The 21,442-nt window shown below is 40.9% G+C and overlaps 2 protein-coding genes across 3 annotated transcripts in view; both read right to left on the bottom strand.

The window, feature by feature from the left end:
• FAM120C (family with sequence similarity 120C) overlaps positions 1 to 21,442 on the bottom strand; it is a 133,293-nt gene that overhangs the window by 24,823 nt on the left and 87,028 nt on the right. The gene's annotated exons all lie outside the window — the stretch shown is intronic.
• Positions 14,839 to 15,697, bottom strand: LOC122897455 (beta-galactoside alpha-2,6-sialyltransferase 1-like). The gene is given in 2 exon segments (XM_044235712.1): positions 14,839 to 15,331; positions 15,333 to 15,697. Coding segments are annotated over 2 exon segments (711 nt in total). The 5' UTR covers positions 15,551 to 15,697.

Raw genomic sequence — 21,442 nt, 5'->3', positions numbered from 1 at the left:
AACTAAACCCAGCAGGAGAAGAGAAAAAATAAAGATCAGAGCAGAAATCAATGAAATAAAAACAAAACAAACAGAACAAATCAACGAAACTAGGAGCTGGTTTTTTGAAAGAATTAATAAGATTGAAAAACCCCTGGCCAGACATATCAAAAAGAAAAGAGAAAGGACCCAAATAAATAAAATCATGAATGAAAGAGGAGAGATCACAACCACCACCAAAGAAATACAAACAATTTTAAGAACATATTATGAGGAACTCTACAACAACAAATTTGACAATCTGGAAGAAATGGATGCATTCCTAGAGACATATAAACTACCACAACTGAACCAGGAAGAAATAGAAAACCTGAACAGACCCATAACCAGTAAGGAGATTGAAAGAGTCATCAAAAATCTCCAAATGAATAAAAGCCCAGGCCAGATGGCTTCCCAGGAGAAATTCTACCAAACGTTTAAAGAAGAGTTAATTCCTATTCTCCTGAAACTGTTCCAAAAAATAGAAATGGAAGGAAAACTTCCAAATTCATTTTATGAGGCCAGCATCACCTCGATCCCAGAACCAGACAAAGACCCCATCAAAAAAGAGAATTACAGACCAATATCCTTGATGAACACAGATGCAAAAATTCTCACCAAAATACTAGCCAATAGGATCCAACAGTACATTAAAAAGATTATTCACCACCACCAAGTGGGATTTATTCCAGGGCTGCAAGGTTGGTTCAACATCCTCAAATCAATCAATGTGATACAATATGTTAATAAAAGAAAGAACAAGAACTATATAATACTCTCAATATATGGTGAAAAAGCATGTGACAAAGTACAGCATCCTTTCCTGATCAAAACTCTTCAAAGTGTAGGGATAGAGGGCACATACCTCAATATCATCAAAGCCATCTATGAAAAACTCACCGTAAATAGCATTCTCAATGGAGAAAAACTGAGAGCTTTTCCACTAAGGTCAGGAACACAGCATGGATGTCCACTATCACCACTGCTATTCAACATAGTACTAGAAGTCCTAGCCTCAGCCATCAGACAACAAAAAGAAATTAAAGTCATCCAAATCAGCAAAGAAGTCAAACTATCACTCTTTGCAGATGATATGATACTCTATGTGGAAAACCCAAAAGATTCCACTCCAAATCTGCTAGAACTTGTACAGGAATTCAGTAAAGTGTCAGGATATAAAATCAGTGCACATAAATCAGTTGCATTTCTTTACACCAACAACAAGACAGAAGAAAGAGAAATTAAGAAGTCAATTCCATTTACAATTGCACCCCAAACCATAAGATACCTAGGAATAAACCTACCCAAAGAGGCAAAGAATCTATACTCAGAAAACTATAAAGTACTTGTGAAAGAAATTGAGGAAGACACAGAGAAATGGAAAAATGTTCCATGCTCATGAAGAGCAAATATTGTGAAAATGTCTATGCTACCCAAAGCAATCTACATGCTTAATGCAATCCCTATCAAAATCCCATTCATTTTTTTCAAAGAAATGGAACAAATGAACCTAAAATTTATATGGAACCAGAAAAGACCTCGAATAGCCAAAGGAATGTTGAAAAAGAAAGCCAAAGTTGGTGGCATCACAATTTCGGACTTCAAGCTCAATTACAAAGCTTGACAGTATGGTACTGGCACAAAAACAGACACATAGATCAATGGAACAGAATAGAGAGCCCAGAAATAGACCCTCAACTCTATGGTCAACTAATCCTCGACAAAGCAGGAAAGACTGTCCAATGGAAAAAAGACAGCCTCTTCAATAAATGGTGTTGGGAAAATTGGACAGCCACATGCAGAAAAATGAAACTGGACCATTTTCTCACACCACACATGAAAACAGACTCCAAATGGATGAAGGACCTCCATGTGAGAAAGGAATCCATCAAAATCCTTGAGGCGAACACAGGCAGCAACCTCTTTGACCTCAGACACAGCAACTTCTTCCTAGGAATATCGCCAAAGGCAAGGGAAGCAAGGGCAAAAATGAACTGTTCGGACTTCATCAAAATGAAAAGCTTTTTTTTTTCTTTCAATTTATTTATTTTCAGAAAAACATTATTCATTATTTTTTCACCACACCCAGTGCTCCATGCAAGCCATGCCCTCTATAATACCCACCACCTGGTACCCCAACCTCTCACCCCCCCGCCACTTCAAACCCCTCAGATTGTTTTTCAGAGTCCATAGTCTCTCATGGTTCACCTCCCCTTCCAATTTACCCAAATTCCCTACTCCTCTCTAACGCCCCTTGTCCTCCATGCTATTTGTTATGCTCCACAAATAAGTGAAACCATATGATAATTGACTCTCTCTGCTTGACTTATTTCACTCAGCATAATCTCTTCCAGTTCCGTCCATGTTGCTACAAAAGTTGGGTATTCATCCTTTCTGATGGAGGCATAATACTCCATAGTGTATATGGACCACATCTTCCTTATCCATTCATCCGTTGAAGGGCATCTTGGTTCTTTCCATAGTTTGGCGACTGTGGCCATTGCTGCTATAAACATTGGGGTACAGATGGCCCTTCTTTTCACGACATCTGTGTCTTTGGGGTAAAAGCTTTTGCGCAGCAAAGGAAACAGTTAACAAAACCAAAAGACAACTGACAGAATGGGAGAAGATATTTGCAAACGACATATCAGATAAAGGGCTAGTATCCAAAATCTATAAAGAACTTATAAAACTCAACACCCAAAGAAGAAATAATCCAATCAAGAAATGGGCAGAGGACATGAACAGACATTTCTGCAAGGAAGACATCCAGGTGGCCAACAGACACATGAAAAAGTGCTCCACATCACTTGGCATCAGGGAAATAGAAATCAAAACCATGATGAGATACCACCTCACACCAGTCAGAATGGCTAAAATTAACAAGTCAGGAAATGATAGATGCTGGCGAGGATGCGGAGAAAGGGGAACCCTCCTTCACTGTTGGTGGGAATGCAAGCTGGTGCAACCACTCTGGAAAACAGCATGGAGGTTCCTCAAAAAGTTGAAAATAGAGCTACCTTTCGACCCAGCAATTGCAATACTGGGTATTTACCGTAAAGATACAAACGTAGTGATCCAAAGGGGCACATGCACCCGAATGTTTATAGCAGCAATGTCCACAATAGCCAAATTTGTATTTTTATTTTCATTTCATTCCATGTATTACTTTCTTCCTCTTGAGACTTGTTCTTTGACCCATGGATTGTATTAAAGTGCTCTGTAATTTTCCAAGTATTTCCAGGTTTTCCTATTACCTTTCTGTTTTTAATTTCTAGTTTGATTCCATAGTGGTCTGAGAATATACTCTGTATAATTTTAATGAGCTTAAGTTTACTGAGTTTGAGTATTTACCCTAAAGATACAGATGTAGTGATCTGAAGGGGCACGTGCACCCGAATGTTTATAGCAGCAATGTCCACAATAGCCGAACTATGGAAAGGACCTAGATGTCCATCAACAGATGAATGGATAAAGAAGATGTGGTATATATATACAATGGAATACTATGCAGCCATCAAAGGAAATAAAATCTTGCCATTTGCGAAGAGTTGGATGGAACTTCAGGGTATCACGCTTAGCAAAATAAGTCAATCGGAGAAAGACAACTATCTCCCTGATATGAGGAAGTGGAGATACAAAGTGGGGGGTTTGGGGGGGTAGGAAAGGAATAAATGAAACAAGATGGGATTGGGAGGGAGACAAACCATAAGAGACTCTTACTGTCACAAAACAAACTGAGGGTGACCAGGGGGAGGGGAGGTAGGGAGAGGGTGGTGGGGTTATGGACATTAGGGATGGTATGTGCTATGGTGAGTACTGCAAAGTGTGTAAACCTGGCAATTCACAGACCTGCACCCCTGGGGCTAATAATTCAGTATATGTTTATTAAAAAATTAAAACACTAAAAAAAAGTTTGCTGAAAAAATGAGTCTACAGCACGATATTCATAAGGAAACTCTAGCTCCATCTTTTGGCCAACGCTGCTAATCAGCCAGCCTTAAATGAATTACAAGAAAGAGAGGACAGTGTCCAAAGAGAGTGACTGAGACAAGAGGAAACAGTAATTATTAAATCAACCAATATTTGGTGATGCTCATCATGTGTTATTTTTTAAATCATGATTCCATTGGGGATTTATTCTGGAAAAAATCATAGGATTACTAATTCCCCATGACAAGACAGCTTGACTACTCTTAGTGGTATTTACATTATTATAAAGATTATTTTAAAAATTATTTATTTGACAGAGAGAGAGATCACAAGTAGGCAGAGAGGCAGGCAGAGAGAGAGAGGGAAGCAGGCCCCCTGCCAAGCAGAGAGCCTGACAGAGTCCTAGGGCTCTATCCTAGGACTCTGAGACCATGACCTGAGCCAAAGGCAGAGGCTTAACCCACTGAGCCACCCAGGTGCCCTATGTTATTATACATACTACGTACAAACATTATATATTACAATATATGCAGCAAACTATAAGTTACTCATATGACCAACATTTACAAATGCCTCTTGTATTCTAGACACTCTGCCATAAATGTTATGCACACAGAACATAGTAGCAAAGAATACATACTTGGAGTCTGACATAGTTGGTCCCAATCTAGGTTCTACTTCTTTTCTATGTGATTCTGGGCAAATGCTTCTTCAGCTTCTAGGGGCTGTAGTTCTCTTCCTCATCTCTAAAATGGGGATAATACTACCTACATCTCAAAAGGTTGTAATAAGTATAGGAGAAAATGCACATAAAAGCACTTAGCAGAGTACCTGCCATAGCAGCACTACTGGTTACCATTTGTAGCTGAACTAATTATGGTCTAAGTCCTCCTTTACTATTTGGTGAGGCCCTCATATCATATATTAAATTCTCATTTATACAAGAATCTGTTTCTACCTTATTTATTCTATTTTTATTTCTTATGCCAGTACCATGCTGACTTAAGTTTTAAATATGCTTTAATATATGTTAGTTTCCCCATTTACTTCACTTCTTTTAATTTTAAGTAATATTTATGATTTTATTCTGATTTCAAATGTTCAATATCATTCAGAAAATAGGAAAAAAGAACAAAGTATAAAGGAAATGAAAGATAAACACGGAAATAATCTGTACTCTTACCATTCAGATATTACCACTGTTAAGATTATGATTTTGGCTTCCTTCTTCCTAGCATCTCGAATCTCAATTTTCTCTATTTCAATAAATAGAATTCTGTATCTTACTTTTTTCACTCAACAAACATTATGAGAACTCTTCATTCATTAATTACTTTTCAAAAACATTTACCTTTTGTTTTCTTTATTTCTTTATTTTTTTCATTTGATGGGATGCCTGGGGGGCTCAGTGGATTAAGTGTCTACCTTTGGCTCAGGTCATGATCCCAGGACCCTGGGATTGAGTCCCACATCTAACTCCTTGCTCAGCGGGGATCCTGCTTCCTCCTCTCCCTCTCCCCCTCCCCCAGCTTGTGCATGCTCTTTATCTCTTTCTCTCTTCTCTCTGTCAAATAAACAAATAAAATTTAAATAAAATATCTAAATGTTTATTTAATAAATAAAATACATAAAAATAAATAAAATAAATATTTATTTATTTGACAGATCACAAATAGGCAGAGAGGCAGTCAGAGAGAGAGAGGAGGAAGCAGGATCCCCACTGAGCAGAGAGCCCGATGCGGGGCTCAATCCCAGGACCCTGGGATCATGACCTGAGCGGAAGGCAGAGGCTTTAACCCCTGAGCCACCCAGGTGCCCCTAAATAAATAAAATCTTAATTTTTTTTTTCATTTGAGTATAGCTGACACACAATGTTACATTAGTTTGGGGTGTACAACTCAGTGATTTTATATATATATATGATTTTATTTGTGAGAGAGAGAATGAGCAGTAGGGAGGGGCCGAGGGAGAGAGAGGGAGCGGAGAGAGAGAGAGGAGCAGACTCTCCCCTGAACAGGAAGCCCGGTGAGGGGCTCAATCCCAGGACCTGGAGATCATGACCTGAGCTGAAAGCAGATACTTAACTGACTGAGCCACCCAGATGTCCCAAGTTTATATATTGTGCTTTGCTCACAAGTGTAGCTACCATCTGTTACCATACAAAGCTATTAAAATATCACTCACTATATTCCCTATGCTGTGCCTTTTATTCCCATGGCTTACTCATTCCTTAAATGGAAGCCTCTATCTGCCACTCCCCTTCACCCACTTTGCCCAACCCCCACCCACTGTCCTCTGGCAACCATCACATTGTTCTCTGTATTTATAAGTCTGATTCTGCTTTTTGTTTGGTTAATTCATTTGATTTTTTAGATTCCACATGTAAGTGAAATCATATGGTATTTGTCTTTTCCAGTCTGAGTTATTTCACTTATCATAATACCCTCTAGGTCCTTTCATGTTGTCTCAATTGACACAATCTCATCTTTTTGTATGGCTGTGTGAAATTCCATCACACACACACACACACACACACACACACACACACACACCCACCATTCTTATCCATTCCTCTAATGATGCACGGTTAGGTTCCTTCCATATCTTGGCCATTATAAATAATGCTGTAATAAACACAGGGGTGCTTATGTCTTTTTGAATTAGTATTTTTGTATGGGTAAATACCCGTAGCAGAATTATTGGATCATATGGTATTTCTATTTTTAATTTTTCAGGAACCTCCATACTGTTTTCCACAGTGGCTGTACCAATTTACTTTCCATCTACAGTGCACCAGAGTTCCTTTTTCTTCACATCCTCATCAACACTTGTTATTTCCTGTACTTTTGATTTTGGCTATTTGACAGGTGATATCTCACTATGGTTTTGATTTGCATTTCCCAATGATGAGTGGTGTTGAGCATCTTTTCATATGTCTGTTAGCCATCTGGATGTCTTTGGAAAAATGTCTATTTAAGCTCTCTGTCCATTTTTTAATTGGGCTGCCTTCTGGTGTTGAGTTTTAGAAGTTCTTTATGTATTTTAGATATTAACCTCTTATCAGATATATCCTTTGCAAATATCTTCTCCCATTCAATAGGTTGTCTTTTTGTTGATTTTTTTCACTGTGCAAAATCTTTTTGTTTTGGTCCTAATAGTTTATTTTTGTTTTTGTTCCTCTTGCCTTAGGAGACATATCTAGAAAAATGTTGCCAGGCCAATGTCAAGGAAGTTAGTGCCTATGCTCTCTCTTCTAGGATTTTTACGGCTTTAGGACTCATATTTAGGTCTTTAATCCATTTTGAATTTATTTCTGTGTAAGACGTCAGAAAGCGGTCCAGTTTTCCCAGTACCATTTATTGAAGAGACTATCTTTTCCCCATTGTATAGTCTTGCCTCCTTTGTTACAGATGAATTGACCATGTAAGTGCGGGCTTATCTCTGGGGTCTCTATTTCATTTCTCTGATCTTTGTGTCTATTTTTGTGCCAGTACCATACTGTTTTGATTACTACAGCTTTGCAGTATATCTTAAATCTGGAATTATGATACCTCCAGCTTTTTCTTTCACAAGATTGCTTTAGTTATTAAGGGTCCTTTGTGGTTCCACATAAATTTTAGTATTATTTCTTCTAGTTTTGTGGCAAATATTGGTATTTTGATAGGGACTGCATTGAATGTGTAGATTGCTTTGGGTAGTATGGACATTTTAACCAAAAATCATAATTTTTAATGACTGCATATTCATGATGTGAACATGCCACTTTACTTAACATTCCTGTAACAGTGGAAACTTGTTTTTCTTTTTACATATATTATATATAATAGTATAAATAGTATAAATAATACTACAAAGATCACATACATATCTCATCAGTATCTCTGATTATTCATTCTCTTAGGATAGATTCCTAGATTTGGAATTACTGAGCCAAAGTTATGTCCATTTTAAAGGTCCTCAATACATTTTGCCGAACTGTTTTCCATACTAGTTTGTCCCATCTTCTAGCAGTGTATAAGCATGTATTGTTATCATTAATCTTTAATGATTTAATGGGCAAAAAAGGCTCTTGCTATTTAAATAGCTCATTGATTGCTAATGATGAGGTTGCATTTTTTTAAAAGATTTCATTTATTTATGAAAGGGAGAAAAAGAGAGCATGCAAAAGCAGGGGGAGCAGCGGTGGGAGAGAGAGAAACAGACTCTCTGCTGAGCAGGGAGCTTAACTTGGGGCTCAATCCCAGGACCCTGGGATAACGACTGAGCCGAAGGCAGATGCTTAACCAACTAAGCCACCCAGGCACCACAAGGCTGCATATTTTTTTTTACAAACACTTATATACTTCTATGACTGCTCTATGTCTATCATTAACTACCAATTCTCTTGTCCTACTTATAGCTCCTTCTCAGATAATCTAAAGCTTTAATCTTTATGTTAGTGACAGCCATTTGGACACAGAGTATATAGCTAAGCTAAGTCAAATCAATCCATGGCTTGCCAGACTCTCAAGAACTTGAATTAAGAGATACCAAGAGTGATGAAACAGAAAGAGTGACACAGGCCCATGAAAGAGTAGGCAGTCTCCATTTCTGCCTTTCCAGCACTATTCCTTGTGTGTACCTTTCTTTTCCTTGGAAGACAGTGAGCCTACCTGGTAGGCAGAGATGGCTTTTGTTCATTGTAAACAAATGAATCTGAAGAGTGTCAATTACCCATTTTTGTCCTGGGGTGCTAGAACAGGCATCTTGTTTCATTGTGCTTTGCAAATACTGCACTTTTTACAAATTGAAGGTTTGTGACAACTCTGCATCAAGCAAGTCTATCAGTACCATTTTCCCAACAGCATTTGCTCAGTGTCTCTGTATCACATTTTGATATTTCTTACAATATTTCCTATACTTTCATCTTTATTATGGTTGTTATGGTGATCTGTGATTAATAACATCTGATGTTGCTACTGTTTTGGGGGGCATGACAAACCACATTCATATATGACCGTGGACTTAACTGATAACTCTGTGTGTGTGTGTGTGTGTTCTGACTGTGCCATCAACTGGCTGTTCCCCAGTCCCTCTCCCTCTCCCCAGGCCTCCCTATTCCCTGAGACACAACAGTATTGAAATTAGGCCAGTTAACCCTACAACAGCCTGGAAACGTTCAAGTGAAAGGGAGAGTCACATATCTCTCACTCTAAACCAAAACTGAAAAATGATTAAACTTAGTGAGAAAGGCATGTCAAAAGTCAAGACAGGATGAAAGCTAGGCCTCTTCTGCCAGTTAACCAAGTTGTAAATGCAAAGAAAAGGTTCTTACTATTCCAGTGAATACATGAATGATAAAAAAGAGAAACAGTCTTTTTACTGATGTGGAAGAAGTTTTAGTGGTCTGTGTAGAGGATCAAACCAGCCACAACATCCCCTTAAGCAAAACCTAATCCAGAACAAGACCCTGACTCTCTTCAATTGTGTGAAGACTGAGAGAGGTGAGGAAGCTGCAGAAGAAAATTTTGAAGGTAGCCAAGGCTGGTTCATGAGGTTTAAGGAAAGAGGTAGTCTCCATAACACACAAAGGTGTAAGGTGAGGCAGCATATGCTGGATGTAGAAGCTGGATGTAGCAAGGGAGTCACCTGCTCTTCGTGAAAGTGAGTCAATGGTAAACTTCACTGCTCTTACTTTAAGAAATTGCCACAGCCATTCCAGCCTTCAGCATCCACTACCCCTATCAGTAGAAGCCATCAACATTGAGGCAAGACCCTCCACCAGCAAAAAGATTGATTTGCTGAAAGCTCAGATGATGGTAAGCATTTTGTAGTACTAAAGTATTTTTTAATTAAGGTGTATACATTGTTTTTTAAGACATAATGTTATTGTATACTTAACAGGCTACAATATATGGTGTAAACATAACTTTTATATGTACTAGCAAACAAAATACTTGAATTGGCTTACTTCACTGTGATACTCACTTTATCACAGTGGTCTGGAACCGAACACACAACATCTCCGAGGTATACTTTTAATTAGAAAGCCATTATATGTTGAGACTATTGACAGATGAACTGTCCCGACTTGCAAATATTTCCCGTTGGTAATTTGTCTTTTAACTTTATGTATTTTGGAATACACAAGTTCTCATAATTATTGATCTCTTTTTTACATCTTCCCTTTTTTGGTGGGGAAGTGCCTCAAGTCTTTATCTTTTTTACTTAACACTAATCATTTTTTAAAATAAAATTTTTACTTTGCAAAATTTTTATATATATAGAAACTTACCTTAAAAAAGTTCAGTTGAGTATAATTTATATACCATAAAACTCATCCACTGTAAGTGTAGAATTTAATGATGTTTAGTAAATTTACAGAATTGTGCAACTACCAGGATAATTGAGTTTTAGAATATTTTCATTGCCCCAGAAAGATCCCTCATTCTCCTGTGCAGTCACTCCTCATTCCCACCCCAAAGGCAACTATGGATCTGCTTTCTATCTCCATGGATTCACCTTGCTGAACATTTCATACGAATGGAATTTTATGGTCTTTTGTGACTGGCTTCTTTCCTTAGCATAGTTCTTAATTCAACTTTTAAGTTTGATATTGTAGATTCATATGCAATTTTAAGGAATAAAATAGAAGGATCCTGTGAACACTTTACCTAGCTCTCCCAATGGTACCATCTTGCAAAATATAATACAACATCACAGCCAGGATACTGACACTGACCCAGTCAAGATACAACAGTTCCATCATCAAAAGGATTCATCATATTGCCTCTTTTATAACCACACCCACCTTCTTCCCCCACTCCATGTTCCTAACCTCTGGAAATAACCAATCTGTTCTCCATTTCCATAATTTTGTCATTTCAACAACATCATATAAATGGAATCATACAGTATATAATCTTTTGGGATTGAATTTTAAAATTTAGCATAATTTCCGTAAGATTCATCTGAGTTATTGTGTGTTATCAAGATTTTGTTGCTTTTTATTGGTCAGTAGAATTCCATGGTATATATATATACAATAGATAAACAATTCATCTATTGAAAGACATCAGGGCTGTTTCTAATTTTGTAGTAATAAGAATAAAGATGTTATAAACATTAGTGTTCAGGTTTCTTTGGGGACATAAGATTTCATTTCTCTGGAATGAATGCCCAAGAGTGCAATTTCTAGGTTGTACAGTTATTTTTTTAAGAAATTGACAAATTATTTTCCAAAGTAGCTGTACCATTTGACATTTCCAACACCACTGTATGAATGATCCAGTTTCTCCACATCCCCCCAGTATGTGGTATTATCATTATTTCTATTTATTTTTTGAGAGAGAGAGCATGTGCATGCATGCAGGGGAGGGTTGGAAGGAGAGGGAGAGAGGGAATGAATCTTAAGCAGGCTTCACAATCAGCATGGAGCCTGTCATGGGGCTTGATCTCACAGCCCTGAGATCATGACTTGAGCTGAAATCAAGAGTCGGATGCTTAACTGGCTGAGCCACCCAGGTGCCCCATCACTATTTCTTATATTATCCATTCTGATAGCTGTGTAATATATCATTGTGGTTTTAATCTGCATTTTCCTAATGGCTAATAATATTGAACATATTTTCTTTTTTTTTTTAAAGATTTTATTTATTTATTTGACAGACAGAGATCACAAGTAGGCAGAGAGGCAGTTAGAGAGAGGAGGAAGAAGGCTCCCCGCTGAGCAGAGAGCCCGATGTGGGGCTCGATCCCAGGACTTTGGGATCATGACCCAAGCTGAAGGCAGAGGCTTTAACCCACTGAGCCGCCCAGGCGCCCCTGAACATATTTTCATGTATTTATTTGCTATTGTATATCCTCTTCAGGGAAATGTTTGTTTATGTATTTTGCCCATTTTTTAATTGGATTGTTTGGGTTTTTTGTTGTTGTTTTTCGTGGTGTTTTTTTTTTTTTTTTTTTGCTGTTGAGTTTTGAGAGCTCTTTATATACTGTAGATACTAGTCCTTTGCTGAATATGTGGTTTGCAAACATTCTCTTCTAGCCTGTAGTTTGTCTTTTCATCCTATTCAATGGGCTTTCTTTCAATTGGCAAAAGTATTTTTTAAACACTTATTTAAAATTTTTACATAATCTTTGGGTAATTCAGAATTAGATTAGGCATGTTTCTGAAGCTTCTGAGATTGAGGTCTCCAAACCAATGTGAATAGCTTATGTGATTGGTGGAAGGACAGGAGGACCTCATGATATAGGATGAACAGGTGGCTACTGATGAAGACAGAACCCTCCTCCCCTTATGGACAGGGACTTTCCTGTCACACTCAGTCATCATTTTTAAGTTATCTGTCACAAATATTAAACATGTCACTAGACCAACAATAATACCCCTATCTAATGTGCATTTTACTAGTTTCCATATATAAAGAATACAGAATTAAAAAGTTTATAGTCCAAGAATCACACATAAAATTAATCTGATACCTTATATTACAATAACAAATAAAAGCTAGCATCTACCCAGCATAGTTTCAGTGTCCACATCAACACCTATCTTCTGTTGATGGAATGCCACCTTCCTCTCACTCAGTGTTTGTGATTCAAAGATTGCAATGAATGTGTCGATCAGAACAGGAACCAACCCAGATGGGTGCCTGGCTAGCTCAGTCAGTACAGCATGTGACTCTTGATCTTGGGGTTGTGAGTTCAAGCCCTACATTGGGTGTAGAGATTACCCCCCCCCACCAAAAAAAAGCAGGCCAGGAATTCATGGGCCCAGAAAAGACTTGCTCCACATAGCAGTAAATGGCCCAAGTGCTCCACCTGTTCCGAAGCAGAATTAGGCCTGAACTGCAAGCAGGGATGATGATGAGGAGGAGGGCCATGTTCTGCACCTTCCACTGCCTTGGATGGTTTCCTGGGTGTTCCAGGCAGGGTAGTTATTGTCTCCCAATAAGATAGTTAATTCTCTGAGGACAGGAACCCCTCTCTGCCCTCCCTCAAAGCAAGGTCCTCACCAGGTGTGAGCACAGAACAGGCCCTTAATGAAGGAAGGAAGAAAACCATAATGTACTGAGCACCTATTATGTGCCAAGACAGATGTTTCATGTGATCCTCACAATAGTCCTGATGTAGGCTCATCACCCCCAATTTACAGATGAGGAAATAGTCTCAGGAGATTTCACCCATGGTGGTACTGATAGTAAACAGGGTATCATCAATTTAAAAACCCAGAGCTTCTCCCTTCAGGGTTCCTTTTACTGCTTATTTAGGCCAAGTGTTTGGCATCAAATGAGCACTGCAACTCCCAGATGGCTGGTCTGTAGCTCACGCTTAAGAGGCCCTTGAGCACATGGAGCCAGGAGTCCAGAATCCTGGGTCTAGGAGCCCTGGCTCTATAGCATTACTTTGTGAACCTATGTGAGTCCTTTACTTTCTCCACACTGGAGGCCGGACTATTCCAATGCGGTTCTTCAATGGGGGAGGGGGTAGCAAAACTACCTGGAAGCACCTTTGCAGACTACGGTAGCAAGGCCTCTGTCTGGATAATTGACATTGTTCCCTTGCTGGAGGGGTGGAGGGCACGGCAGTCTGATAAATTTTGAGAGAATGAGTTATGATCTCTGACTTCTGAGAGTGACTAAATTCTAGGGAACCACATCCCCACTCCCTGAGAGACATTCTACAAAAGGCCCATGAAGATCAAAGAAATTGTCAGGTCAGGATACTTTTAAAGTAGAAAATGCTTAAAGGCAATTTGAGAGAGGGGGAAAAACTACTACTTTCAAAGGGAAAAAGCAAGATTGCGGTCAGGAGGGGGTAGGGTGGACATCAATAGGGAAGCAGTGGACATGGTGGGCAAACCCAGCTGTAGGGTAGGGTCAGGCCAGGGTGAGCCTGGACAAATCCAGTTTTGGTCATCTGACTTGCCTAGTGTCTGTCATGGGGCTGTACTTGCTACCTCAGACAGGACAAGGGGTTTCCTCAAAAAATAATTTGACCCTTTAAGTTCAGGTAGACCTTAGAGAATAATTACAGGCAACAAAGGCAGAAAGGAAAGCACAATTCAAATGACTCAAATATCTGCATGACATGTTTCTTCTCTTCCTCTAAAATTTCCTTCATAGCCCCAGCTCTGTGAAGCCCTCTCCAGCCACAGATGCAGCAAGTGTATGGTCCCTCCCAAATGTGCTTGCCTCTCCACAACACCTCCCTCCCCCAACCCCATGCACTGAACACAGTGAATCCTCCCTGTCTCTCTCTCAGTGAACTATGAGGAACTGGAAGATGGAGACTGTGCCCTCTGTGCCTCTCACCTCCAGATGGAGGTGGCTATGGGATCATCAAGACCCTTTGCTCATAAGCACCCAGCCCAAGGACCCACCAAACCAGCTAGACAGACAGAATACCACCTCTCTCAGGGGCATGGACCTTGGGGGAGCAACTTTGTACTGGAGCAACTGAGCATGTTTCCTATGTCCTGTACCACTTACTGGCCCCCCAGAGCCACCCTATATGCAAGCTCAATCATAATTTGGGTGAATTTCTTTAACACATGAGATCAGTGTCTAGGTGCAGATTTCAAGCAATAGAGTGCTGGTTTGTGAGAATAACATCATTCCAATGGGGGAAAACAGCCCAGCTCTGGTGAGAAAGGTAGATCTTGCATTTACCTTTGTGTGGAAAGAAAGCTAGGTGTGTGTGTACTTGTGTGGCAGGAGGATTTGGGCTCACACACCTCTGTAGCTACAGGGCAGACTGGTTGCTGTTGGCTGCTTGCTGTTGGGCTCCTACAGCCTGGAACTCTTGTGGCCAGAAGGCCTACAGTGCAAGCTGTGATTATTCAGGAATGTGGTCTGCCCAGACTTGGTGGAGAAGAGCTAGGGGACATGACCAGGGAGCCCATGCTCAGCAGCGAATTCTCCAGAAGCCAGGCAGTGGAGTTTTGCCAAGCAGGTAAATGTCCTTGTCTGTGCCCTGGTTAAGGTGCTTCATCAGATTCTTCTCAAAGAGGAATGAGTGGTAGGTGCTCACTGTGCAGGCACTGCGAAAGAATTTCTGGTAGTAGTAGCACACATTGGTCTTGCACTTGGATAGGAGGAACTCATAAATATCCACCTGGTCACACAGCATGATGATGATGATGATGATGATGCCACCAAGCATCCCAGAAGATGGGGGATTTGGCTGAATGTCTTCTGTGGAGACTTCTTGAATGTTGTCCCACAGCTTAGGCTTGAGGATGTAAAAAGGCTGATCAGGATGCAGCTTGCAACAGCTCTTATAGTACTTAAAGAAGCTGTAGTCAGGGCTCTGGTTCCATGCTGGGATATCTGAATTGCAAAGAGACGGGTCCCACACAATTCTCTCAATGCATAAGCTGTCTTGAGGAAATGTCCGAAGAGGTGACCAATTGAGAATTCATCAGGTGAATGGTAGTTTTTGTGCCCACATTTTCCTGGAAATTGGTTGCATTAAACCACAGGACTGCATCATGATCATCTACTAGTCTGCCCATCTGGGAGGACTTCAGAGATTTTCTGCTCCTGAGATAATAGCACATCTGCCCGATGGCCAAGGCTTGGTCCCAATGTTCTCCTTGGGCAGGAAACCCTCCCATTCAGAAATGCTGAAGGGAAAAATCTGTGGCCTTTACTATGGATATGTTCACATGGTCCCAGAGGTGGCAGTGAACTTGAACCCTGGCCCTAGCACTTTCTATTTCTTTTTTAATTTTTTTGTTTGTTTGGCTGCTTATTTTTTTTCTCAATTTATTTATTTTCAGAAAAACATTATTCATTATTTTTTCACCACACCCAGTGCTCCATGCAAGCCGTGCCCTCTATAATACCCACCACCTGGTACCCCAACCTCCCACCCCCCCGCCATTTCAAACCCCTCAGATTGTTTTTCAGAGTCCATAGTCTCTCATGGTTTACCTCCCCTTCCAATTTACCCAAATTCCCTACTCCTCTCTAACGCCCCTTGTCCTCCATGATATTTGTTATGCTCCACAAGTAAGTGAAACCATATGATAATTGACTCTCTCTGCTTGACTGATTTTTTTTTAAAAAAATTTGTTATGTTAGCCACCATACAGTACATCATTAGTTTTTGATGTAGTGTTCCACGATTCATTGCGTATAACACCCAGTGCTTCATGCAATACGTGCCCTCCTTGATACCCATCACCTGGCTAACCTATCCCCCCAACACCCTCCCTTCTAAAACTCTCCGTTTGTTTCCTGGAGTCCATAGTCTCTCACTCCAGCTTCTCCCCCTTCATTTTTCCCTTCTCCTTATGTTCTCCATGCTGTTGGATATTCCACAAATAAGTGAAACCATATGATAATTGACTTTCTCTGTTTGACCTATTTCACTTAGCATAATCTCCTCCATTCCCACTTTATATTTCTTCATGTTCAGATAATTCCTCCAGATTTTCTGCAGCCAGGTGATAAGGTTTTTGGAAGAGCTGTCCTAATTTCACACCTGAAAGGAGGGCTCTGGTTTGGTCTTGGCTGGGCCCCGGGGCCTGTTAAGGACATGGATGTTGAAGGCCTTGCTGCCCCTGTGGGGGTCCTGGAAGCCCTAGACCATTTCTCCAAACTTCTCAACATCTGAAATTGGTTTGCAATTTAAGGGAATCACAGTAACTCCGTTTCTTCTTCTTCCCCACAGATGACTGCGAATAGGAGAAAGGCCAGCACACAGCAACTCAACTATCTCTTCAAGTTGGTGTGAATCATAATGAAAGAAGCATTCAAGGCGGTCACTCGGTTCTGAACAGGAAAACAAGACTGGTTTTGGCTAAGGCCCCTGGGGCTGCAGATCTTTCCAGTCTTTAGGAACCAGCACCATTCTCCATGGGAGGAATATTTACTTTATTGAGCCTGGAAGCCAATGTTCATTTATCTCAGGATGATCACAAATCATCTTGATGTTCCCAGGGCCAAGGTCAGTGCCCATAGCTCAGCTCATGTGCCAAATAAGCAAACGTTCTCTTCCCCTAGTCCAGAAGTAGGGGCACACATCCAGCCTGGGATCAAAGTGCTCCTGGATGAGGAAAACCTCAGTGCTGGGACAGAGGCTTGTCCCCAGGGCTTGGGCACACTCAAGGAGACCAGTTCATTTTCGGCTGGGCTCCATGATTTCACTGTCTCTCTCTGGGCTGCTCACTGTAGAGCTCTCCACAACTGGCTCCACCCTGCTTTCTGCACACTTGACCACCTGGGCTGCAGCTGCTCGGCCTGCTCTTTGCCCTTGCAGGCAGCTGCTCCCTTTGTTCCTGCCTGGTGTTCACCCAGGCCCGGCCCTGTCACCCCACTCTTCTCCACCAGATGCCGGCCAACTCTGTGCCCTGCAGCCACAAGGGAGCCTGGTGCCACGTACCAGGTCCTGACAGGAGGCTCTGCTGGGTAGGAGTGGGGGACCTGAGCTGTGGGGTGGATGGGATGGTGAAAGAGGGAAGAAAAGAGCTCAATTGGCAAAAGTTTTTAGCTCTAAGGAGGTCCAATTTATTAGTTTTTCCTTCTATGAATTGTGCTTTTGGTTACAAGTCTAAGAGCACAAAATCTTCAAAAAATCAGTTAAGTGAGTAAATTAAAAAAATATATCTGGAGACAAGATGGCAGGAAGTAGGAGGAGGCACCTTTTCAACCTGTACCCTAAAGTAAGCTGATTACCTACCAAAGAACTCCGATCACCCACGAAATCAGCCTGAGATCAGAATTATACCTGTCAGGATCTCTACAGGGGCAGAAAACGCCAGTGGGCAGGTAAAGCGGAGTGGGAACGTGAACTGATATCGGTGAACTGATATTGGCAGATAAACAAAAGGGGGAGGGAGCCACCAGAGGCGACTGGTTGGAAAGTAATACCCCTAATACGAGCGAGAGTGCCCTGCATCTGGGGACCAGCATTAACTTGGAGACTGGTTGAAAGCACTCCAAAAGAGCAAAGGATCACGGCGGGGGGGAGGGGGACGACTGTGGGAATCAGGGCGGCTAGGGACAGGGGCTTAAGTCCCTGGTCCCAGGACAGCCTCCCCTGGCGCTGAGCCAGAGAGAGTGCAGCGGAGAAACCAGGTCTTGGTCCTTAAGCCACCAGCGAGCCCGAGAACGCCTGGGGTCCGGCTCCTATGAGGGAATGGGAGCCACGCTGGATGGCAGAACGCTCAAGCCCTGCTATACAGCATGAGATGCGCACGCCCCTCATCCTCCCGAGAGAGGTACACAAGGGCCCAGCCGGCATTCTTTGACCCACGCCATTGTTTCAGAGCCTAAGACGCGCGCCCCAAACTCTCCCCTGAAAGAGGTGCCTGAAGGCCCAGCCTGGTGCTTTCAGACCTGTGCCCCGTTCTCTCAGAGCCTGAAAAGCGTGCACGACCCACGGCCTCCCCTGAAAGAGGTGCGCGTAAGCCGGGCGCTCTTATACCCAGAAAGACCAGGCACTCCCTGCCCGGGCCAGCGGGAAAATCTCAGTGTGTGATCGCTGCAGTTTGTTTTCCTCTAAAACTACAAAAACCATCAAAAGTGGTCAAGGTGAGAGAAAAAAAAAGTGAACAAACATAAAAACCACCAGAGAACAAAAGCCTGAAAAAAACCAGTTTCCTCAGAGCCCCCCCCCTTGAGGCGGATGGGGGGATTTAACTCAGGGAACATCTTGGACTGAAAACCCACGTGGCAGGCCCCTCCCCCAGAAAACCAACCAAGAAAGGAAAAAAAAAAAGACTACAAGAGAAAAACCACCACTACTTCATAGGACAACCTTTATTTTTAACTCATTCCCACTATTCTGGTTAATATTTTTTTATATAGATAATTTTTTAACCTATTTACCATCAGTCAGCTGTCCAGTATATCAAATTCCATAATAACCTTCTAACCTGAACTTTCTGATACATACACCGGTGTTTTTCTTTTGGATTTCTATTTTTTGAAATTTTTTAAAATTTTAGTTTAGTTTAGTCTAGTTTATTCATTTTTATTTTTATTTTCTAATATTCATTTAGAGTTAAACTTCAAAGTAATCCCCGTTCCCCAATCAATACTACCCCTATAGGTAAGCCAATTTCTAATCCCCCTTTATCTTAGGGAAGTTGAGTCCTTTAAAAAAGATATCAAGATACATCCAGGAAGAATAAAAACAACCTTCCTTGCCCACACTGAGAATTTATAACCACTCTCCATCTTTTTTTTCCACAACTGTTTCTGTGTTTTTGTGTTTGTCCTGATAGTATATAAATCTTACACTTGGGGTTCGTTTTGATGAGGTTCTTCCTTTATTTGCATATATATATTTTTTTCTCTTGTCATATACTTTTAAAAAAATTTTTTTCAATTTATTTATTTTCAGAAAAACATTATTCATTATTTTTTCACCACACCCAGTGCTCCATGTAAGCCATGCCCTCTATAATACCCACCACCTGGTACCCCCAACCTCCCACCCCCCCCGCCACTTCAAACCCTTCAGATTGTTTTTCAGAGTCCATAGTCTCTCATGGTTTACCTCCCCTTCCAATTTACCCAAATTCCCTACTCCTCTCTAACGCCCCTTGCCGTCCATGCATTTTGTTATGCTCCACAAATAAGTGAAACCATATGATAATTGACTCTCTCTGCTTGACTTATTTCACTCAGCATAATCTCTTCCAGTCCCGTCCATGTTGCTACAAAAGTTGGGTATTCATCCTTTCTGATGGAGGATGAAGACTCCACCCCCAAACTACTAGAACTCATACAGCAATTCAGCAACGTGGCAGGATACAGAGTCAATGTGCAGAAATCAGTGGCTTTCTTATACACTAACAATGAAAATACAGAAAGGGAAATTAGAGAATCGATTCCATTTACTATAGCACCAAGAACCATAAGATACCTGGGAATAAACCTAACTAAAGAGGTAAAGGATCTGTACTGGGGAACTACAGAACACTCATGAAAGAAATTGAAGAAGACACAAAGAGATGGAAGACCATTCCATGCTCTTGGATCAGAAACATAAACAATGTTTATTGTTAAAATGTCTATACTGCCTAGAGCAATCTATACTTTTAATGCCATTCCGATCAAAATTCCACCGGCATTCTTCAAAGAGCTGGAGCAAATAATCCTAAAATTTGTATGGAATCAGAAGAGACCCCGAATCGCTAAGGAAATGTTGAAAAACAAAAATAAAGCTGGCGGCATCACGTTACCTGATTTCAAGCTTTATTACAAAGCTGTGATCACCAAGACAGCATGGTACTGGCATAAAAACAGACACATAGACCAGTGGAACAGAGTAGAGAGCCCAGATATGGACCCTCAACTCTATGGTCAATTAATCTTTGACAAACAGGAAAAAATATAGAGTGGAAAAAAGACAGTCTCTTCAATAAATGGTGCTGGGAAAACTGGACAGCTATATGTAGAAGAATGAAACTCAACCATTCTCTTACACCGTACACAAAGATCAACTCAAAATGGATAAAAGACCTCAACGTGAGACAGGAATCCATCAGAATCCTAGAGGAGAACATAGGCAGTAATCTCTTTGATATCAGCCACAGCAACTTCTTTCAAGATACGTCTCCAAAGGCAAAGGAAACAAAAGCGAAAATAAACTTCTGGGACTTCATCAAAATCAAAAGCTTCTGCACAGCAAAGGAAACAGTCAACAAAACAAAGAGGCAACCCATGGAATGGGAGAAGATATTTGCAAATGACAGTACAGACAAAAGGTTGATATCCAGGATCTATAATGAACTCCTCAAACTCAACCCACACGAAACAGACAAACACATCAAAAAATGGGCAGAAGATATGAACAGACACTTCTCCAATCAAGACATACAAATGGCTATCAGACACATGAAAAAATGCTCATCATCATTAGCCCTCAGGGAGATTCAAATTAAAACCACATTGAGATATCACCTTACACCAGTTAGAATGGCCAAAATTAACAAAACGGGAAACAACATGTGTTGGAGAGGATGTGGAGAAAGGGGAACCCTCTTCCACTGTTGGTGGGAATGCAAGTTGGTGCAGCCTCTTTGGAGAACAGTGTGGAGATTCCTCAAGAAATTAAAAATAGAGCTTCCCTATGACCCTGCAATTGCACTCCTGGGTATTTACCCCAAACATACAGATGTCTTGTCATATACTTTTATCAGTAGTCTTTTTGTTTGTCTGTTTTTGTTTGTATACTTCATAAATCTTACCTTGGGGGGTCCATTTGGGCTGAACCTTCTCGTTCATCTTCCCTTTCTTTCCTGTCTCTCTCTTTCTTTCTTTTTTTTTCTTTTCTTTTGTCTCTCGTATGGGTGGGGAATCCTGATTACTCAGAAGTGTTCGAGGCTGCACCTTGAATGCACCACGGTCGATACATCCAGCTACATCTGTTCAGTCATCTCTCACAAAAATGACTAGGAGGAGGAATGCCCAACAGAAGAAGAATACAGAGGATGGACCTTCTGCAACAGAGCTAACGGCTATCAACGTAGACAATATGCCGGAAAGAGAAT

This window comes from Neovison vison, chromosome X (genome assembly GCF_020171115.1).
Source record: "Neovison vison isolate M4711 chromosome X, ASM_NN_V1, whole genome shotgun sequence".
NCBI lineage: Eukaryota > Metazoa > Chordata > Mammalia > Carnivora > Mustelidae > Neogale > Neogale vison.
Note: the sequence above shows the minus strand (reverse complement) of the source record. Positions and strands in the feature narration are given on the sequence as shown.